The 21,692-nt window shown below is 39.0% G+C and overlaps 1 protein-coding gene across 12 annotated transcripts in view; it reads right to left on the minus strand.

Moving 5' to 3' along the window:
• RBMS1 (RNA binding motif single stranded interacting protein 1) overlaps positions 1 to 21,692 on the minus strand; it is a 211,357-nt gene that overhangs the window by 39,590 nt on the left and 150,075 nt on the right. For all 12 annotated transcript variants that reach the window (XM_054699778.1, XM_054699777.1, XM_054699781.1 and 9 more), the window contains exon 3: positions 1,106 to 1,164. In XM_054699778.1, coding sequence (XP_054555753.1) covers positions 1,106 to 1,164 — 59 coding nt within the window. The remainder of the gene's footprint in view (positions 1 to 1,105; positions 1,165 to 21,692) is intronic.

The raw sequence follows: 21,692 nt of genomic DNA on the forward strand, positions 1-21,692 counted from the left end.
ACTCTTCATAAAGCACTGCTCTATTCACTGTCCCAAGGTAAAACTGCCTTACATGTGCTCTGTTGATTAAACATGGGCTTAGATATTTGTCACAACAGTGCCTTTAAATTTGGGAGCTTTGAAGAAGAGACATATATACAATGAGCCACTTCAAGGCTAGATTAAAGCAAAGGGCTGGCTTCTTAGACGAGGCCCTACATAGGGGCTCATTTATGTTCTTTGCCTTTTTCAGATTGTGTTAAGCCACAGCCGTCGTCACCACCACTTGAAAAACTGGGGTCTAATTAATGAGGAGATTTGCCTTCTCTGCCTATTCCTGTCAACCTTCTTTCAATTCATGGGGTCAGTAGTTAGCCTCAAAATCAGCTGACCCCATTCTTTCCTTTTCCTAGAAATCACATGCTTATTGTTAAGTCAGAGGCACACACATTGGTGCTGCCTACTGTAGAAGCCTCCTCTTCCAGCTCAGGAAGCTGGATGAGCTCATCCTAATTACACACAAAACTGAAGGTCAGTACATCAAATTAATGCAGCAGCATATTTCAAAGGGGTGTATGACCTCCCCTCCCTATTACAATCTGGTCAGTGAAAATGGTTCTCTCCTCCCTGCTGCCAATATTGTCAACAGGCATTCAGCAGAGAACAATTGGGTGTATTGAAACATGTAATTAAGTACTGCTTAAAACTACTCTATTCTAATTAATAGAGCCAATTTGCACAATATGTAATCTTTTCAGTTCTTTAGTACAGTCCAATGGTCTTCAGTAAGCAGCTCTAATCTCCTCAGGCTCAGGAAAGAAAAGCTATTTTCTAACTCTACTCCCCTTTTAAAAGCAGGGGCTAAATGCCAACCAGTATTATGCATGTTAACTCCACTGGCGTCAAATCTGGAATTCTGGCAAACTAATAGCTGCTGTTGGGTTTCCAGCCAAAACTCAACCAGGGATAAACGTAAGCAGCACACTGACATTGTGCAAGACAGAACTGGTGACATATAAAATTTGGTTTTTAATAATGTAGAGGTGGTTTTGAAACCAAAGACCAGGATTAAAATTTCATTTTTCTAAACCTATGATTCTGCAAACCATCAGCCAAAGAAACATACCTTTGCATTTGTTCGTTGTCTTATCCAAAATTGCCTTTGTGGAGACGATTTTCCCATATCTAAAAAAGAAAAAGAAGTGTTATAATCAAGGAACCCTTAGTAATGTGCAAGTCCAAAGAATATACATACTTTTCAAACAAATATGTTAATGTACAAAATGTTCTTTACTAGGGGACAGAATTCTAAACTCAAAACTAATGAATTTCCTAAGAAAAGGCAGGGTTGAAGACCAAATATTAATGCGATGATAATACTTAGTTCAGGTGGGAGGGAGGAGGAAGCTGAATGGGCAAAGCAGCACTGAAAGAGCACCCAGAAAGCGGGAATGAGATCTTGGGAGTGGGGTGGGGGGCAGAAGCAGAGGTGCTGCTTTGCCCAAACTGTATTACAGTTTGATGTTTAGCTTCGAGGAATCAGGCACTTACCTGGTAATCTTTAGAACAACAACAACAACAACAAAAATATGGACTATGGGCTCTATTAAAATATAGTTTCTTCTAGTAACACTATGCCTGCGGTCAAATACAAAGTAAAATGCAAGACCATAGACTTACTGAAGGAAAAGTACTATGACCCATACAGACTTTATGAAATAATAATGGAATAAAAGCTGCCTACACTATATCTGCTTATTTTGGTTTTGCAGACAGCACTGCATAATTAAAGGTCATCACAGAAGGGAATGTGTGTGCATGTATATATTTAACACATTTGATAGAAAATTTAAAAAGGATTTTTTAACCTATGATTTTGATAACTGTTTATATATTTAGCACTTTTTAACTCAGTAGTAATTATACAGTATGTTCACTAAAGAGTGTAATACATATATATATGAGAAATTGACAATCAAAATATAAAACCAGGAATTATTAATTTTATGAGGTTCTATATGAGAAATGTGTTTTAATTTCTTAATGCACAACAGAAGTTAGGGGAAGAAAGAAAAGATACAGAACATTAAAATTACTGTACTGCTATTGAAAATGAAATAGCAGTATAGCTTAAATATATGTACTAATTCTATGAACTTCCATAGTGACCAGGTCACTATGTAAGGGACTGTAATCTATGCTTTTCTCTAAAATTGAGGGAAAAACTTTGAAAAATTATTTTTCAAATTACTAGTACTCAGGGAAACACACATAACTTCTGCTATGTATCTGAGACATGTTCTATTTATACATGGTAAATTCAAAAAGTTTTTTTATAAAAATTTGACATTTTCTTTAGTATTAATTTCTCAGGATTGATTTTTGAGGACTAAAACGAGTGCTAAAAATTTTAGGAAATGCATGTATCTAACACTTCCATTTTTAATATTGTAGGTTTCTATTTTATGCAATGAACAAGTTGAAATAAATTTTTCTTGAAGAAACAAATGGTTGAGCCACCCCTTTCCCTCAGTTAATTTTCACTCCGTGTAATCATATAATGAAATGATTACTAACTAGGCATGAAAGTAAAGATAATTTAAGGTTCAAATGACAATTACATCCAAGAGGCATAATGCTGCAAAACACCTTCAATTCCCTATAGAGATTCTGAGTATTTTCAACAACATTAGCACAGGTCACTAAGCTTACAAAAAAAAAATTTAAAAAAATCTGCAAATCAGAAAAAGTGATTTAAAGACTACCTTTTGCAACTATTTATCTATCTCAGTTACGTGCTTGATATTTACTGTCATGTTTGTATAAGTTTTAGCCAAAAATGCTTTTAGATTGCATCCCTGCCTGCCTCATGCCTTTCCAAAAGGAGGGAAAAAATTGGTATGCCTCCAATTTAGGATAAAAGGGTTGAGAATCACAGAGATTAAGAGACTTTGCTTGAGGTCACAGAGTTCAGTCTTTTGTAAGCCAAACTTAAGTAAGGATATTTCGAGGTTAGTAGCTGGCTGTCTACTCACTGGTCCTGCTCTCCACATTTAATGTGAAAGGTAACTACATGGAGAAAGGGAGAGGCTGAAAGCAGGAAAGTGAAAAGGCCCTTAGTAGCACTGATATGCACTCTTGGTTTTGGTTCTCTTTGCTCTCTTTACTCCGAGATGCTGCTCCTGACCTCCCCAACTATCCACCTGCACCTCTGCTTCTGCCCCCGCCCACTCCCAAGATCTCATTCCAGATTTCTGGGTGCTCTTTCAGTGCTGCTTTGCCCATTCAGCTTCCTCCTCCCTCCCACCTGAACTAAGTACTGTCATCACATTAATATTTGGTCTTCAACCCTGCCTTTTCTTAGGAAATTCATCCAATGCCATGGTTTTAATTAACACAATTTTCTCTGATGATGCCCATTTCTTTTTAATCCATCAAAACTTTAGGGTTTGTCTCATCCTTTTTCAACTTAATATTGTATTACTTTATTAAGACACTTAAAAATCTAGTAAAACGTAACCCCGTGCCCATTACTTTCTCAGTCTCATTCCCGAAGATCCCCAACTACATCTTTCCCTGTCTCCTTCCTGTTCAAGTCTGTTTTCATTCACTAGCACTGGCACTCTCCCAGTCCTCTTACACGCTCAAGGTCCAGGAGACAGCAATCACCAACCCAGTCATCCCGGATCCCGCCCATCAATAACTTTCCTGAGTTTTGTCTCTGGCAGATTTCCAATATGCACTCCTTCCCTTCCCTGTGCCTAGACTAATTCAAAAAGCACATGATGATTCTCCTTAGCTCCAGCCTCTGATCCTTCAATCCTTGTCTGCTGTATTAATTTACTCAGAACATGTCTTTCCCATCCCTCCATTACCATATTCTACCCATGCTTGAACTTGAAGAACCTGTTCAAACATTATCTTTTCCATGAAACCATCCCTAATCTCTTTAACCGTTTAGTTGGTGATTTTATAATAATCCTGAAAGGGGATTGTATTTACTCAGTTTTTACTTATGTTCTAGGCATTGTGCCAGGCACTTTGTATGTATGATCTTATTTAATTAACTTCACAAAAACCTTATGAGGTGTTATTATTCCCATTTTTGCAAATGAGAAAACATAAGCTCATAGAAATTTTGAGCCTAAGATCTGCCTAAAATCCCAAAGCTCAAAAATGAATTGTGTTTAAGTTCTCAATGCAATGTAATTATGAAATAATTTTAAGAAACAATGTTTCCTTTTTATACTCAGAATACTCAGAAAGGAGAGAGACAAAATGGAAGCTCTAAGGTTTTAGAATAGGTTTTTTCTTCAAACCAAAGCAAGTAGTTTATTTCAAACATGAGAAATAGAGATGTGGTTCTTAGCTGAAAGAGGGATAAGAATGGGGGGGGTGGGTGTAGGAGAAGAGATTTTTCTGAAATGTGTTTGTTTTACTTTCTGTTGTGGTTTTCATCATGATTTGTGGGTTCAGTCTGAAAGACAGTCAAACTTTGACTTTCCAGAAAGTCAAAAAGAGTTGGCTCTGGTCCATGGAACCACTGCATATTGATAATCCAGTGGATCAGGAAGACGCTTATCTGGAATAATTACCTGAGGAGTGCTGAAGGATTGCCTTCTCCTAAAATATCTTCTTTTGGGGTCATCCGCTCACTTACAACATTCAGAGCATAAGAGACCCTCATTAAAACAGACCCATAAACTGGAAGATTTAAAACTTTAAATCACTCAGGTCCTAAGCTAAGTTAGCTTTTCTTGTGGGTAATGCAGTCACTATTGTTGGAAATCATAATATTGTAGGGAAGGCAAGAACAAGTGGCTTCAATGACACGAGAAAGGGCCAGATCTAGATTGTGGGGAACAGCTGTCCATCAAATTATACCCTGAGGAACAGAAAGGGGTGAAGGGTTCAGAGGTATTCCCATGCTCCTTCTATTAATTTTATTTGTAGTAAGATACAATAATGTAGGGCAAGTGATAGGGGTGAGGGGGTAGGAAAATATACAACTACAGATAATTAACATTTAGTCTAATAATTGATTGTCAGCATCATAAAGTGACCAGATTTTCACCAGCCCTTGTTCCTATTTGCAGTATAATTTGTGAAACACAACACCATCATTTAAGTAAAAGGGAGATACTATGTACTGAGAAAAATACAGCTCCTGACTGGCAGGATTCATACTTTTAGAACATCACAGAGATGCAGGTCCAAGAAAGCTAGCTTTAGGATTCTTTGGGAAAACTGAATATGAAGCTTCTTTGAGTTTTACATGGTTTCAAAGTAACAAGCTCGGACCACAGGCCCAACCACGAGAATGCATTATTCTTTGCTAACAGTAGACAATCACTCCAGAGGAAACTTTGAATGTAAAATGATAAAGATTAATTAAGAGAGGTGACTACAGAATACTTAGAATTTCAAGGAGTGAGAACAAGCAAAAACTCACATCTAAGACTATAAGCCTATGTGAATTTGGTAAATAGTATTTCCCTTAGAATCTACCCAAACTTCTTTCATTTGCACCACAGCTGTCATCATTTTTCTCCCATATCTACTTAGAACTCTTCTTTTATCTGCTGTGATATAAAATCTAAGAATTTTTTAGTTTGCAATTAGTAAATCAAGCTTAGTTTTTTCCCCTCTGCCCACAATACTCAGTCCTTCCTAATTTGTATCCTTTTGTTAATTACCCTAATTATTAAAAAATATATATTTACTGTAACTAGAACACTTAGAACAGTGGGCTGAAATATTAAAATCCTCTGAAGTCCTGGATATGAAAAAAATATTGGTGTACATACTTATAGACAATGCCCAATGCACCTGAATGTGTGTGTGTGTGTGAATGTACGTTCTCTCTCTCTCTCAATCTCTCTCTCCTCCTCCCCCCTTCACTAGGGAACTTGCAGCTTTTGCACATACTCAGTTCAAGTCAAGGTTCTTGAGAGCGGAGTCCACTCCAACCTCCACCAACAGATGGCGATAATGGTTGATCAGTAATTTTAATACTGGTCATTCCAGGTGTAAATTCACTTAAGGTATCATGGGGTCATTTGCAGTGCTATGGACTAGTTTTGGAATATCTTGTGAACACTATGAAGCCTGAAAAAGTGGTGGGTGTGTGGGGAAACAACAGTAAGAAAACATGTATACTTATAAACAAAAACAGATACTTTAAGTCTGAGAAAGGGTGGGTGGACTATCACTTTTTCACCTAGGGTGATTATTTCTGTTTGTTGGTTTTAGTAGCAGACCTGCTTCTGAAAGAAAGACAAAGAGGGACTTAAGCTGATCCAGGAGAGATACTGTGCCCATGCAAATGACAGTGATCAGCAAGAAGAGGGGCAGGAGATGGGAATGAGGAAAAAACAAAACCAAACTTCTGAATACATGGTTATTGTATTGGCGTCAACAGTGGAGACGGTGACTTCATGAGTTAATTTGGGGAATAATGAAAGTAATAACTTACATTTATACAGCTTTCATTTTGTGCCAGGCATTGTTCTGTCAATTATTATAATCTTCACAACACCCTTTTGAGCAGGTAGAGTACTGCTCCAGGTTTGTAGATACGAAACTGAGGGGCAGAGTGAGTACAGAAGCTCTGTAAGTAGGACCTATCTTAAGTTAAATCCTTTAGTAGTTACAAAGCAGTAATGATGGGAGGCACAACATTTGCTTTGGTCAAGCATACTGACAAATGCAGAAACTCTGGTCACCAAACAGTCTATTCCATGGGTTCAAAACAGTCTCCATTTTGAATCTACACAGTTCCAAACACCTGAGGGAATGAGGACAGACTCAGTAGCTGCTAGTGTCTATAAGGTAAATGCTGGTAACATTCAGAAAGAAGTTACCTAACTTTCTCAGAGATGACACTGGGCCATCTTGAAGTAAGATGTCCAACAGAGCATGCCAGTGAGGAGTGAGGAGGGCACACAACTGCTAAAGCTTTACCTAATTGGTAGAAATGCATTTTTTCTTTAGGATTTAGGGGAAAAGAAACACACACACACACATACTCATCCACACCCAAATAATACAGAATATCTCATATGCTAACTTGCTTTTTTTTTTTTCTTACTTTAGCTTTTTCAATGGCTTCCCAGGGGAAAGGATAGTTTCTAAAATTTTCTTTAGCTATTCTAACTGTGGTTGAATAAAGGCAAGAAAAGGAAATTTTAAATTATATTCATTTTCCTAACAGAAAAATTTGCCCAAGAGAGTCTTAAAAGAAAGTAGTAGCAGGAATCATTTATCCATGTTATTGTGAATCTTCACTCCCTTGAATAATTCAGCAGGTTGTATTCATTTATGTGCTACAGGATGTGGTATGCATTTGAAGATGAGATACAACACATGTAAATTTAGAATCAAGCAATCAATACTAAACAGATTTTGTAAGATTTTAACTTTTTGGCCCTGCAGATTTGCAGTGTCTTTTCAAAACCCCACAAAGATATAAAAAATATGAAAAGCTTAGAATGAGATTTCATTTTCATTCCAGTTACTTTTGGCTTAACTTTTACATTAGATGCCTGTTCGACTTGTGTTGTGTGGCTGGTTGTGCCTTTGTGAATTAATGATTGCTGATATATGGGACAGAAATGGAAGCTTCATCTGATGCACCCTGAATTGGAGTCGCGGTTGGAAAGAGAAACATTCTTGGCAGGAAAACTGCTGCAGACCTAAAGGTCAGAAAGCGACCTGGGGCTACTAGGGGAACGGAACACAGGAAAGACAAGTGCAGTCAAGAAAAGATCAGACCAAGAAATCAACCCACAATCATTTACAGCACGTTGACAGTATACCTTTTACCATAGAAGGTGTATAAAAAATACAAGGATATGATATCATGCCAGCCATCAAGGGGGGAAAGACTTTGGAGGATGTAAGACATTTTTAATATTTAAAAAACTGAATACTGAGATCTCGTATGACAAATGCTAAATAAAGGGGCATAAATACAGGAGGAAGGTCAAGTTAAGCAAGAAAAATCTGAGGGGAAAGCAGAAATTCAAATGGGTATGGAAGACAATAAACAGAAGACTAATGCAAACTATGTAGGGAATTATGGAAACAGTCTAAAAAAGGTCCTGTAGGACCTTGGGTTCCAGGAAAAGCAGTCAGAGAACAGAATGTGGCTGGAGGTTTTGTAACTGCAGGATGAAATAATGAAAACAAGATTTTGGTAAGATTAATGAAAATCTTACGGTTAGGATTAGCAGAGAGAGATGCCCCATTTTATGTTCCTGTATTTATTTATTTTGTTCTTTGTACTCAGGCAATAATTCAAGTTCAAGAAATTAAAGCGGAATGATGAGGAAAGCTAGGAGATGAATGGAAAGGACAGAGTTTTCAGACTAAGTGCTTCTGGGGCCTCCCCCGTGGCTGTGAAGCTGTCCATAGCCTCTGCGGCAAGGGTTTGATTCCCGCCCAGCCAGGGAGCTACCCACATGGTGCAGCAGACTCTCCTGTCTCACCTGCTGCTCCCCTCAGCAGTGCTTTCGGTCTGTCTGCCTGTTCTGCTCCCCACTCTGTCTCTGGTGAATCCTCTCACCCTCCCGTACCCCAGCTACTGTATAAATAAAAAATAAATCTTTAAAAAAGAAGGACTAAGGACTTCTTTGAACTAGCATTAAACACTTAACTTGACTTAGAAAGTTAACTGAGAAAAATAATCCATGGTATCTGTGCTATGAAAGCCAGTGATGTATCTCTCTGAGCACAGAAGATGGAGAAAAGGGACCACCACGGTTCACTTTTCTCAACTGTTCTGGAAAGAACAGTGAGCTTCAGCTTTAGTCACTGATATAGACCCTACAGATAAAGGGTGGTTTAGCAGAAACTCAGAGCAGCAGTCACACCATCACTAGTGTGCTTGCCCTAATATGAGCTGATATAGAATGAATTATAGAACCTTCAGGAAAAAGTGCCACATTTTTCACAAGAAAAAAATATATCTGCATATTTGATTTTTCATAACATTAAATTTTAAGATGAAACAATACTTCCAGAATACAAATGAAATTTGTAATTTAAAGAAAAAATTGGTAATTTACATTCAAATTATGGGATAAGCAACTTTTTCTGACTACATTTACAAATACTCCTTCCAATTTGCCTTTTCAATATTCCAGGATGACACAGCAGTATATTATAAATACAACAAAAAGTACCAAACTAATACTGCTTATTCTAGGTATGAATTGAACTAAATACTTCATACAGAACAAACATTAATCTATCTCATTAGAAATGACTAAGGTGCATTTTTGACATTATGAAAAACGTAGACTTCTAAATAAAGTGTAATACAGTGCATTTTGATTTATTACACAGATTTGCTATTACAGTTGAGTGTCAAGTCTGTTATGATCTACAATCATGGTAAAGTAGCTTTACATTATTTTATGGTCTTTTAAGAGCAAATAGCACACAAATGGTCATTTATATTACCTTATGAAAGTACTTTGCCACAGGTCATTGTATTGTAGTGCTTTATGGAGTCATAGATGCCCAGGTCCAAATTAGTGCTCCCAAATACAATTTGGTTGTCAGAAATATCATGATACATTTTTGCTTGAAAAACAGAAAAAATACATCATGACTTTTCCAACAACCCAATAATAAATCATAGGAAAATAACATGTGCTGAACATGGTACCCAGAATTCTTCAAGTAAAATCAGTTTGTACAGGGCCTCCCTGGTGGCGCAAGGGGTTAAGCACCGCACTATGAAGGAATTCACAGCCTCTGCAGCATGAGTTCCATCCCTGGCCGGCAAGAGAGCAACCCACATGGCGAAGCAGACCTCTCCTATCTCGCCCGCTGCTCCCCTCAGCAGTGTATTTCAGTCAATCTGCCTGTTCTGTTCCCCACTCTGTCTGGTGAATCCTCTTACCTCCTGCATCTCTGGCCTGTACCCCAGCTCTTATATGCATAAATAATCTTTTTAAAAAATTAGTTTGTACATCATAAAAATGAATCTCCAAAAGTCTCAGTGATTAATGTTCTACTTTTAAAACAAAGGCAGAAAATTTGTATATAGATTCAGTGTTGCTTCAATAAAGAAAAAAGTGGTCTTTTATTTATTAATCTAATTTATAAGCTGACAATAACTGAGGAAGTTCTGTTTCTCTCCTACCAAAATGTGCTGTGTATTTTCTTTGCTTTAATAACTTCATTGTCATGCTGATAATCAGAAAGACCCATCCTCAAGAGTTTACTTGGCCAATGACGAAGCCCGTGTGACTTTGGTGTAGTTGTCTGGCCTTAGTATTACCAGCTGCAAAGGGGCATAGAAACATCTACCTGGCAGAACTGTTGTCAAGGGGATGGTGGAGAGCTTGACATAACAGATGCTCAAACTAATAAATAATTATTCTTTTCTCACATTCCCTCCAAATAGTGGCACTGTTACACTAGAGAGCACCAGTGTGATCTGATGCTGCAAAATGTTGAGGAAAAAAATGTATACCTGCCATTTTGATGGTTAGTTTTCTGCATCCACTTAACATATTGGTTGAAGAAATGAAATAGGGCCTCCCCTGGTGGTGCAGCGGTTGAGCACTGGGCTGCGAAGCTGCCCGCAGCCTCTGCAGGACCGGTTCGATCCCCGGCCACCGGCAAGGGTCCCATATGGCACGGCAGACCTCTTCTGCAGCGCCCGCTGCTCCCCTCAGCAGTGTACTTCGTCAGTCTGCCTGTTCTGTTCCCCGCTCTGGCTCTGGTGAATTCTCTCAACCTCCCATGCTCTGACTGTACCCAGTGCTTGTATAAATAAATAAATAAATCTTAAAAAAAAAGATTTATTAAAAAAAAGAAATGAAATAGAAGCAATTAATATGAATGTTTTCCCCCTTCAGTGTTGGATGCGGGAAATACTTGAAAAATGGACATGGTCTTATATTTTATCCTAATTTAGTTTGTTAAAACACATGAAGGAGCTACTAAGAAGTTTAACAGAATTAAAAATTAGTATTGAAAACTATAAAAATAGGTTGGGAGGAAAAAAAACACAAAAATCTTAGTAGAGTTTTTTTTTTTAAAAGATTTATTTATTTATGCATATAAAAACTCGAGGACAGGCCAGAGGTATGGACGGTGACAGGATTCACCAGAGACAAAGTGGGGAACAGAACACGCAGATTGACTGAAATATAGCCTGCTGAGGGGAGCAGCAGGTGAGTCAGGAGTGGTCTGCTGGTCCATGTGGGTAGGGATCAAACTGGCCAGGGATCAAACTGCAGATAGCGTCATAGGTTGTGTCTTAACCTCTTGCACCACCAGAGAGGCCCAAATCCTAGAGGAGTTTTTGCTCCTAGGTTGTTTTTCAAGTGTCTCTAAACATGATGCTCCTTTCAAAACAAATCAGACACACACACACACACACACACACAACCAACGAACTGTTAGAGTCTACAGAAATTGAATGAATTAGACTCCAACACTGAAAACCATAAAAGACTGCTTCATTCAAAAGAAGAATAGCATGATAGAGAGTAAAATTAAACATGCTCGCTGAAGTAAAACAGAGTTATGTGAAACTATTAAAACACAGTATAAAAATTATTTAAAAATTTCTCTTGGTTTTGAACAAGCTAGAAAGGGCGAGTCAAATTGAACATTTCCTAGACTGAACACCCAATGTTGACTTTGAGGCAAGGGCACCAGGGTATCTTTTTCTGAAGTAGTAAAACATGATTGCCCAGGGTCTGGAAAGTCAGTCTTTAAAAAGACTGAAAAGGGAAATTCTACCTATTTTACTCATTTCAGTTCTAAGAAATTTAGGGATACAATATAAATGTTCCACTAGTAAAAAAAAAAATTGAACTATATAAACAAATGAATGCTAATGTAGTGGCCAGCCCCATTGATAGGAGTGAATGTGAAGGGAAAAATAAACAGGGCTCATATACTGGCTTGCTACTATGTAGCCTCTGAACAAGATTATTCTTGGGTGCTGCAGATAAAGATAAGCAATCATTACAAATGCAGAATAGTTTGACCCTAAAAATTTATCTTAAGAAAATCAGAGGGGAATTATCTTTTTGTGAAAAATGGAGCTAAACAGAACTAATGCTGTGAATCATTTTAGTATCAGTTTTACCTGCCATATCCTAAATAAAGGCAGTATGCCTCCCTCTCAAGATAATGTGAACTCACAACATTTTCCAGAAGATATTCTAATTCTGCTTTGCAAGTAAGGGGGCTGTGGATGGAGATCAACTAAAAGTGTTTCTTGTTTACATGACCCAGTCAATAAAAATTTTGCAGTTGTGGTTGTCTTGAGAAGAACTGCAATAATAAGAGCAGTAAATGCAAAGGGAAACATTTTTCAGATTCCTTAAAAGAAAAAAAAAACTGAGATTCTAGAATGAAAGGCAGGTAAGTAGAATGCTCATTTGAAGCAAAATTCCAGAGTAGATAAATAATGAGTAGGTTAGAGAGACCTGTGAAAAGAACAAGTACTGATAAGATCCTTAAGAACAAGCCATGCACGCTAAACCTTGTTCGTTCTGTTTTAGGGGTAGTGATTACGACAGGGCTGTTTGGGAGTGCTACTTAATATATTTTGATGTAAGTTATATAAAAATGATTTCTTTCTCATGGTGTTATACAAGAATATCTGGGAAGCAAAAACCTGCATTGGATGAGGGGTAACTGTTAAAGAAGTAACCCAGTTAAAGCCTGATGGTCGGAGGTCACAATCTCCATGGATGGAGGGTCAGTGATAGGCCACAAGGCTCTCTTCCTGGCCAGCACTTTTTCAGCATTTAAATAATGACATCAACCAGGTAACTGACAGCACACTTACCAAATATATAAATACCCCAAAGGGAAGGGGAATGGTAAATGCAAGATGTCATAATTGCTACATTAAAATGAGTTAGAATGAATACCTGGCCAAAACCAACAATCTAACATTTAACAGGGAAAAAGACGTCTTACATGTCGTTCCAAAATAGGGGGAAAAAGCAACTGTATACATTTAGGAAAAGTCTTGGCTTATTTAACAGAGCCGTTATCCCATGAAAACACTTGGGTTTTCTGATTAGGAAAAAGTTCAAGTTCTCTGAATAAAACAGAAGTACAATGCTCTAAGAAAAATACATGATCCTAAGATCATAGAAAGAAATTCTACTCTCGAGTTTCTATGCTCACCACTCCCAATACACACTATTACGGGTTGAAGTGTGTTCCCTGAGAAGATATATTGAAGACTTAAATCCTGGTACCTGTGAATGTGATCTTATTTGGCAGAAGGGTCTTTGTAGATAAAATCAAGTTCTATGAGGTCATTAGGATAGGCCCTAATCCAAGGCAGACAGGTGTCCTTTTAAAGGAGGTATTTGGACACATACACACACACAGGGGCAATACTGAGTGACAACTGAGGCAGATATTGAAAGCATACAGCTGCAAGCCAGGAACATTAAGGATCTGCTGACAAATCACCAAAGTTAGGAAGAGGTGAGGAAGGATTCGCCTCTATAAGTCTCAGAGAGATAAGGGCTCTGTTGACACCTCTATTCTGGATATCTAAATTCCAGAACTGTGAGACAGTAATTTCTGTTGCTTTAAGCCACTAGTTTACGTTACTTTGTTATGGCAGCTCCTGGAAAGCCCTAGAGCTCCAGCTTGCCTGTATTTCCCTATATAGGTCATCCCTGTGTCTGTCCTGCTCCATCTTAATTACCTGATCTTTAAGCTACTACTTATCTGAGAAATTCAGTGTCACTCTGCAAGACTCAGTTTAACAGTGCTCTTCAGTAGCAAGCCTTGCTGACCCTCCAGGGTGAGCCAAGTGCTGCCGCTGCACTGTGCCCCTGGCAGCCCGTCACAGAGCTGGGGCAGGACTGGGCATCCACAAATTTCGATCTTGTCAGATGAACACCCCTGGATGGTTTTCCTCTGTTAGGCCCCAGTTGGTGTCTGACAAATAATAAACATTAAAATTCAGAAGGAGTAAAGGAATAAGTGAGTAAGGATGACCTGCTTTCCCTGAGTGCTTCTGCATTAAACACATTTGTTCTAGACATCTCCTTCATCCTAGCCTGGGATCTTTCAGAGGAGAGTGAGCACTGCTCCCGAAGATCTAGGAATCATATCCTATGAGAAGGGAACAGCATGAGGTCCCACAGATGCTCACCTGGAAAAAGGAGAGACTGTAAGGGAGGCCTTTCTAACACCTAGCAGTGCTGATGCAGTGCCAGGTGGCGAGCTGCAGCAGACAGGCTGCAGAAAGAAGTCTGCCGTGATACTCTCCCAGGAAGAGACCGGTTTCCTAGTGGCACACAGAAAAATAAGTGTGGTGAATTTTTCAAAAATGTCTGCTCATCCTAAGATTAGGTATCTCTCACATTTTTGGTATTAAAATGACCCTTCTTTTTTATGAAATAAGAGGTGAGAGATGGTGGTGTTCTTTTTTCAGTTTGTGTCTTTTTCTGGCAAAATAAAACTCTGACCATATTGGATTCCTAACCTTAAGTTGTTCTTGTTTAAGGTACTGGTACCTAAAATTTTTGGAAAAGCACCAAAGCACAGTGGGCTGGGCAGGAGAGACTGGTATCCCTACTTCGGACAAAGTACTGGATTGGATGAGCCACCAGATTAATGTCAATAAGAATAATCATATAGACAGAATCATTGGATAAAATAATGGCAAAAACATCTTCTAAAAAACCACACTTCACAGCATTCCATTTATTTTAATTTCAAATTATAAACTAGGACAATACAAGCCTAATAAATTCTGTAAAATTTCACATGTCCCTAATGAAATACACATAAGAAAAAAATGAGAGCAGGGAGAAGGCTTTTTTGATTAGCTTCCCTCCCTCTAGTTCTCTCCAGGATTCATCAGCAGTGACGCCTCCTTAGACTTGTGTTTCCACCCTGCTCAATCAGCAGAACACAACCTCCAGCTCCCTGACTTCCTTTTTCCTTCCCTGCTTTGTGCATAGCTTGCTTAACCTTGAATGCTTAAACACTAGGCAAAATGGGTCCCGAACCTAAATGCAGCATTTTATAATCCTTAGAAAGGCCCCACAGAACTCTCAGGGAGATAATCCTCAAATGAGAGCCGTGATCTAAATGATACCAGAGAAATCACTGAAGACATGGTGTTGAAGTAAGTAACCAGAAAGTTTCATTACACCACAGTTTTACATAAATAACCAAGTACAACAATCACATGTTACTTCATGATGGGGATGCATTCTGAGACGTATGCTGTTAGGCGATGTGGTGGTTGTACAAACGTCAGTGCCCTGTCACACACCTTGGTAGTACAGCTCACTGCACACGTCCTGTGTGGCAGCCCCACTGGGACCCTCTCATACGTGCAGCCCGTAGTTGACTGAACTAAGTAACACATGACTGTATATGCACACACATTTACATGGCCATAAGCATGTAAGGTTCTTCTCAGGTAAGTGTTAAGTGCTCTATACTTTAAAGAGTAAGTATAACATCTTTGACAATAAAATGGCATTCAAGAAAAGGCAACCCCAGTGGGAGGAATTCACTCTTCCCATCTCAAGCATTGTTGGGTGGTGATGAGGTGGAGGTGGAGGAGCTGAGGGTAGCTGGGCTTTCTTTGAGCTTGAGTTGAGTGTGCAAAGTAGGGATATCACATGATTATCTCTCCTGTTCTTATTTGACAAATACATACTATATATAACCTATACTACAATCCCAATAACACCAATTACTACTCTCTTGCTAGGAACATGGTATCTGTTTTAAAATGTAGGTAAAATAACTCTAAGTCCCAAATAAAAGTTAAGCACCCTTTCCCATTACGTAAATGTTCAGAGCTCAGCTTATCAAAATATTGGTTATTCTTTTACCTGGGCTGGCCCCCACCAGGCCCTTACCAGTATCCAGAGGAAGGTGTTAATTGCCCCCTTAACACCCAGGCCTACACAGCATGTACTAATTGCTCCAAGCCCCTGCTTGTTTCCTCTCAAACAAAACACCCTAACTCAGAAAGAAAGCAGGCATGGCAGAAAGCAGCAGCTCACTTTCGGATGTGACTCCACGCCCAGCCAGACCTCATTTACAGAGGCAGCAAGACAGGAATGAGAGCAAGTAAAGCAGGGATGGGTGAAGGGCAGGAATAAGGACTTTTAGGACCAGTAACTAAATTTTCTTTAGTGACTACACATAAAATACAAAGAGATACATACTCAGAGAAGAATCAAAGAGAAGTGGCAATGGAAATTCAGGAGAAACAATCCATTCTCCTTTAAAGCAACAAATTATTTCAGAGAGATGAACATGCAACTCTCTAGCATAAACCCTGAAGGATGAACTTTAAAAAGCAAAACAAAACAGAGACATAAGTGTATTCATTTTAAGTAAATCAAAACTTGAGGGATACAGAATCTAGTCTAATACCCTGTAATGAGATGCCCACCTCTGTAAATCCTTTTGGCAATTATGATTATTTTGAGCACACACTCCTATCAGTACTATAGTATCTAAAGATTTTTTTCTTTCTTTTTTTTTTGGCACAACTTTATGTAAGATTTTGAAAAAAAGGAGAAAAAAATGTAGCTTTGAGTCCTGGAAAATATTTCTGGATAAATAGCTGTGCTAACAAATGGGGGAATTTATATTTCTAATTGTATACAATGACCATGTGAACAGTTAAGAACTAAGAGAGAAGGCCTCCCTGGTAGCGCAAGGGGTTAAGACGCAACCTATGAAGCTGTTCGCAGCCCGAGTTCGATCCCGGCCAGGGAGCTACCCACATGCTGCAGCAGACCCCTCCTGACTCGCCCGCTGCTCCCCTCAGCAGTGTACTTCAGTTAGTCTGCCTGTTCTGTTCCCTGCTCTATCTCTGGTGAATCCGCTCACCCCACCCCCACACCTCTGGCCTGTACCCCAGTTCTTGTATGCATAAATAAATCTTAAAAAAAAAAAAAAAAAACCTAAAAGAGTAACTAAGGCCAGTACTTGATTTCTATGATAAGCTTTGTAAAGAATTGTCACCATTTGACATTTTGTAAGGGTTTTTACACATACATTTCATTTAAGCTTCACAACAACACAGCAAAGGTGATTAGTCCTGTGCCACAGAGAAAGGAAACTAAGACTAAGGGGGAAATGACTCATCTTTCCACTGCACTGCAGTAGAAAGGACTCCAAAAAGGACACCAGGTTATGTGGTTGGTGCTCAGTAAAGAAGTAGTCTGAACCAGGTTCTCCCAAAGTTCACTGAGCAGCCAGACGGTAACTGTTGATCAACATGGAGAAAGATGGGCACTCGAGCCAGCACGGGACCCGAGCCAGGGCGCGTGCATCAGTCCAAGGAAATAATGTAACACATCCCTCTTCAGCAAAATGAAACAAGAATGTCCAAACCCCAAATTCATCCCATTAGTCACCATTTCAGTCTAAGTTTAAAGCACAAGTTTTAAATTTGTACTAATAAAAGTAGAGCCTTGAGATAGTAGGGTGCGGAGAGAAACAAACCTAAGCTATATTCTTTGAGCCAAACAAACAAAAAAAAAAGCAATAATGTAGACCCCCACCCCTAACTTTATCCTGAAATGGGGGGAAATGATATTTAATCCAGAAAAAGAGGGGTCAAGACACTTCTGCTAATCACATGGCAAAAAGTAATATAATGAGGATTAAAATTTACCCCAACTCACAGTTAAAAGAAAGAGGAAGAAGAGTCTAGAATCTAAATAACATGGTTTCTACATGTCAGTTCAGCAAAAAGAAATAAGTGGTTTCTGGAGAAATGGTGCGTGACCTGTATCACCTGCAAAAGGGGTAAGAGAATAATACATAAGACCTCACACTTTGGGGAGAAATATTTTTAAAATGTATTTATAAGTAAACTAATAAACCAATGGAAAAATGCTGAGGTACAAGAATTTGCGGTACCATCAAGCTCTACTCAGAATATGGAGGAACCGGGAGAAAGAAGGCAACACAAATGTCTAGGAGCAGCCAATTCATCAGCTGGCTGAGCCTCTCATTGTTACAACCATGCAGCAAACCCAAAACATGACAATTACAGGACAGCAACCTCCCGGGGAACTGTTCACATTTTTGTGTGTGAAAAATGTTAATGTGCTGGAGACAACAGCGAAGATCAATTTCCTGACACAAACCAGTGCTTACTCTTGCTAAATGAAAAGAAGGAAAGTGAAAGTTATGTCCACGGTTTCTTTTCATTTGTTCTTCTCAAGTGCAGAAGGCACAGAATGATGTTCGTAAACTCTTGGCTAATTGGACTTTGCAATCCTGATGTAACTATATTCCATGTAGCCATGCCAATTAAAAACTTCCCATTCGAGAAGGACTCTTTTCCCAGGGATCTTCATTATGTACTTCTAAAACCACACCTAATGCCGACTGTTCATCCTCTCTTTCTGCTGGGGCACATGTATGGATTGGTTCCCACAAGATTCATCCTGTCAGGTGGTCCATGCATTTTTAATTATTTTTTCTTAGGGCCTTCATGGCTGGCAAAAAGGACCAGACATTCATTAAAAATATAATTTTGAATGATCATTGAGTCTGCTGTATTTCTGCATAGACTACAAATTAATTCAAACCGCTATCCAAAGTGGGTTAGGATGCACTGTCTGTCATCGCTCTCTCCTGCTATTTTACAATGAGCAGCTCAGGTCAGAGTGTAAAATTTAGTGGATTTTTCTTTTCTACTAGAACCATCTATCATCAAATTGACAAAGATGATAACAACAAAATGAAAATCCCCAGGCAGCAAAGAAAACAGCAAACAGGCATATACCTCTGGTCATGGCAAACTGGCTATGCTTGGAGGGCAGTTTGGAGCCATGTGTAAAATCACTTCTCCTAAGGCAATTATTAACAATGTGTATAAAGATTCTGAAGCAGCTTATTTAGAAAAACAGTACACAGTAAGTAAACTATAGCAGTTACGGGATGGGGAAAAAAAATCAGTAATTTGTATGTTCTTCAGGAGGGGACAAGATACTGCCTTTTGTGAGATGCAGACCTATGCCCCAGCTTTCTCCTCTCCTAAACCAAAGCTGGCCAACAGAAATAAAGTGCAAACCACAAATGCAGCCCACATATGTAATTTAAAATTTTCTAGTAACCACATGAAATTAATTTTAATACTTCCTTTTACCCAACATATCCAAAATGTTATCATTTCAACATATAATTAACATTAAAAATGAGAGAATCAACTTTTCTACTAAGCATGAAATCCAGGGTATATTTTACACTTGCAGCACAGCTCAGCTTAGTCACAAATCAGTCACTCGGCAGTGATGAGTGGATGGTGGCCTCTGTGCTGTGTACGCAGGTCGAGATGTTTCTGGGCTGGTACCTCTTCTGCAGTTCTACTTATCCCTTGCCATAGGAAACAGCAGTCTGGGACCATTTCAATCATGACTACCGCAGCTGGCAACTCAACTACTGCTTTAGATTACTTACAGACGTTCCTTTAGATGGGCAAATTAGGACAATAATCCAATATTTGCCCTTCTGAAGTTGTTTTTATTCAGTCACATTTTGGGGCTTATCTTTGAGAATGTCTGAATAGCAAGGTCTACTTGAAAAGTCTTGGCAGTATTTTCCTTTTAACTTATCTGGTAAGAATTTATGGTTACTTTCATAGCATAAATTAAGTTCTGTGACATGTGCACAGCTCAATATTCTACAATTTTCTCCTCATCATCCCCAAATTCTTGGGGGCTCGAATGAACTTTAATCATCAACTTTAAGTGGAATAGGTAACACATATGCTTAGGATCACAGCTCAAAAAGGCACATTTATTTGATAAGTCTCATTTCAAGAAAAAAATTGGTGGCAGTCACATGTATAGTCACTGTCTAAGAACAAGGAACTAACTCTAAAGTCAATCAATCTTGAAGATCTGAAACCTCGATTTGTCTCAGATACCAGCTGCTACCATATCATGTCAAGGGAACAGCCAGGACAGTAACTAGCCTTTAAAGCGCCTTTGTAGCAAATTAGAAAAAAGGTACCATCTTGTGGGGGAGGAGGGTGGTGTGGAGGCAGCTCAAGCACAGGGCTTGATGACTGAAGTGAGATGGATTTCAGCCACACACACTCCCCTCTGATCAGGCATTTACTGTGGCACATGGAGTCCTGGGGACACTCTCCTGGCTGGCACATGACAGCAGCCATGGGAAGCCAACTCTGGAGAGAGCAGTAACCTTACTCTGAAGGACACACAGATTTCCTGAGGCACATCAGTACCAAAAATGTCATCCTTATTAAATATTACAAAATGGTGACAGCCGTCTTCATTGACAGGTGAGGCAGAAAACAGGAAGCCAGAAGCCAGACTTTTAATATTTAAAGTGCTGTTATAGGAGCCTCCCTGGTGGTGCAAGGGGTTAAGCACCGCACTATGAAGCAATCCACAGCCTCTGCAGCACGAGTTCAATCCCCGGACCGTCAGGGAGCAACCCACATGGCACAGCAGACCTCTCCTGACTTGCCCGCTGCTCCGCTCAGCAGTGTGTTTTGGTTCATTCCTCCTGTTCTGTTCCCCACTCTGTCTCTGATGAGTCCTCACCCTCTGCATCTCTGGCCAGCACCCCAGCTCTTATATGCATAAATAAATAAATCTTTAAAAAAAATAAAGTGCTGTTATATATGAGTTGTAAATTAAAGTTCCCCAATGTTAAGGCAGCTCTTAATGTAAATAAATGCATGATAAATTCAATTAAAAATATTTTCCACAAGTCTTTTTGAGGTACATAATAAACAGTTCTCAGTCCATCTAGCTACATAACTGGGAAAGCAAGAACTTGCCAATGACACACTTTTTCATTCCTCCTTTGGTATAATAACTTGGCTGTGACAGAATATAGAATACTCAATTCCATTTACTGTGTGTGCCATAAAAAAGTCAGTGTACTTTCTACTGACCATCTCAATAGGGTCTAAATGAAAGTGCTTGGTAACTTCTAGCTACCCTCATCATCTCCCCCACCTAACCAGATATTTTTTTCTGCACTGGGAAAGCAGTCATCATACCTTGCTATCTTGCTATCTGACTATCTGCCTCTCTGTCTTTTCTCTCATATATAGTATAATATTTTTAAGGACAGAAACCATGCCTTATTCATTTATATGTTTAATGCTATCCACCATAATCCTTTTCACATAATAGGTGCTCAATAAATGGTGTTTGACTTGATTTAGTAAGATTTAAACTGTGAAGATTGTGGCCTTAAGACACAGAAAACAGGGTGATCAGGATAATCCAACTGGATGTATACAATAGCTACTCCATAGTTAGAAGATGGAAGGAAACGGAAGAATCGTGAGCCAAGAATTGGCAGTGGAACTTTATATATTATCTCACATAGTCCCCCACACCCTCCTTATGACTGAGAAGAACTGAGGCCAGAAAAGAAGAGCAACTAGCTCAGAAACAGCCAGCGATTACACAGGGAGCCAGCAGTGACCTTGGGCCTGCCTGTGCCAGATCATATCCCTTTCACCTGTGCTGACAGTTCTAGGGGGAGGAGTTGTTAAAGAAAAAAGAAAAAAAAAAAAAAAAAAAAAAAAAAAAAAAAAGACACCAGCAGTACACGCTGGAGAAAAAGTCTGTGCGCCATTATCCAAGTAGATAGTTCTATTTCTCCTTTTCCTTTTACCTGATCACACACCTCCCCTTCTGTCCTACTGAAACAAGTTTATTTTCACG

The sequence above is a fragment of the Talpa occidentalis genome, unplaced genomic scaffold (genome assembly GCF_014898055.3).
Source record: "Talpa occidentalis isolate TD23 unplaced genomic scaffold, MPIMG_talOcc4v2.1 talOcc4.3, whole genome shotgun sequence".
Taxonomy (NCBI): domain Eukaryota; kingdom Metazoa; phylum Chordata; class Mammalia; order Eulipotyphla; family Talpidae; genus Talpa; species Talpa occidentalis.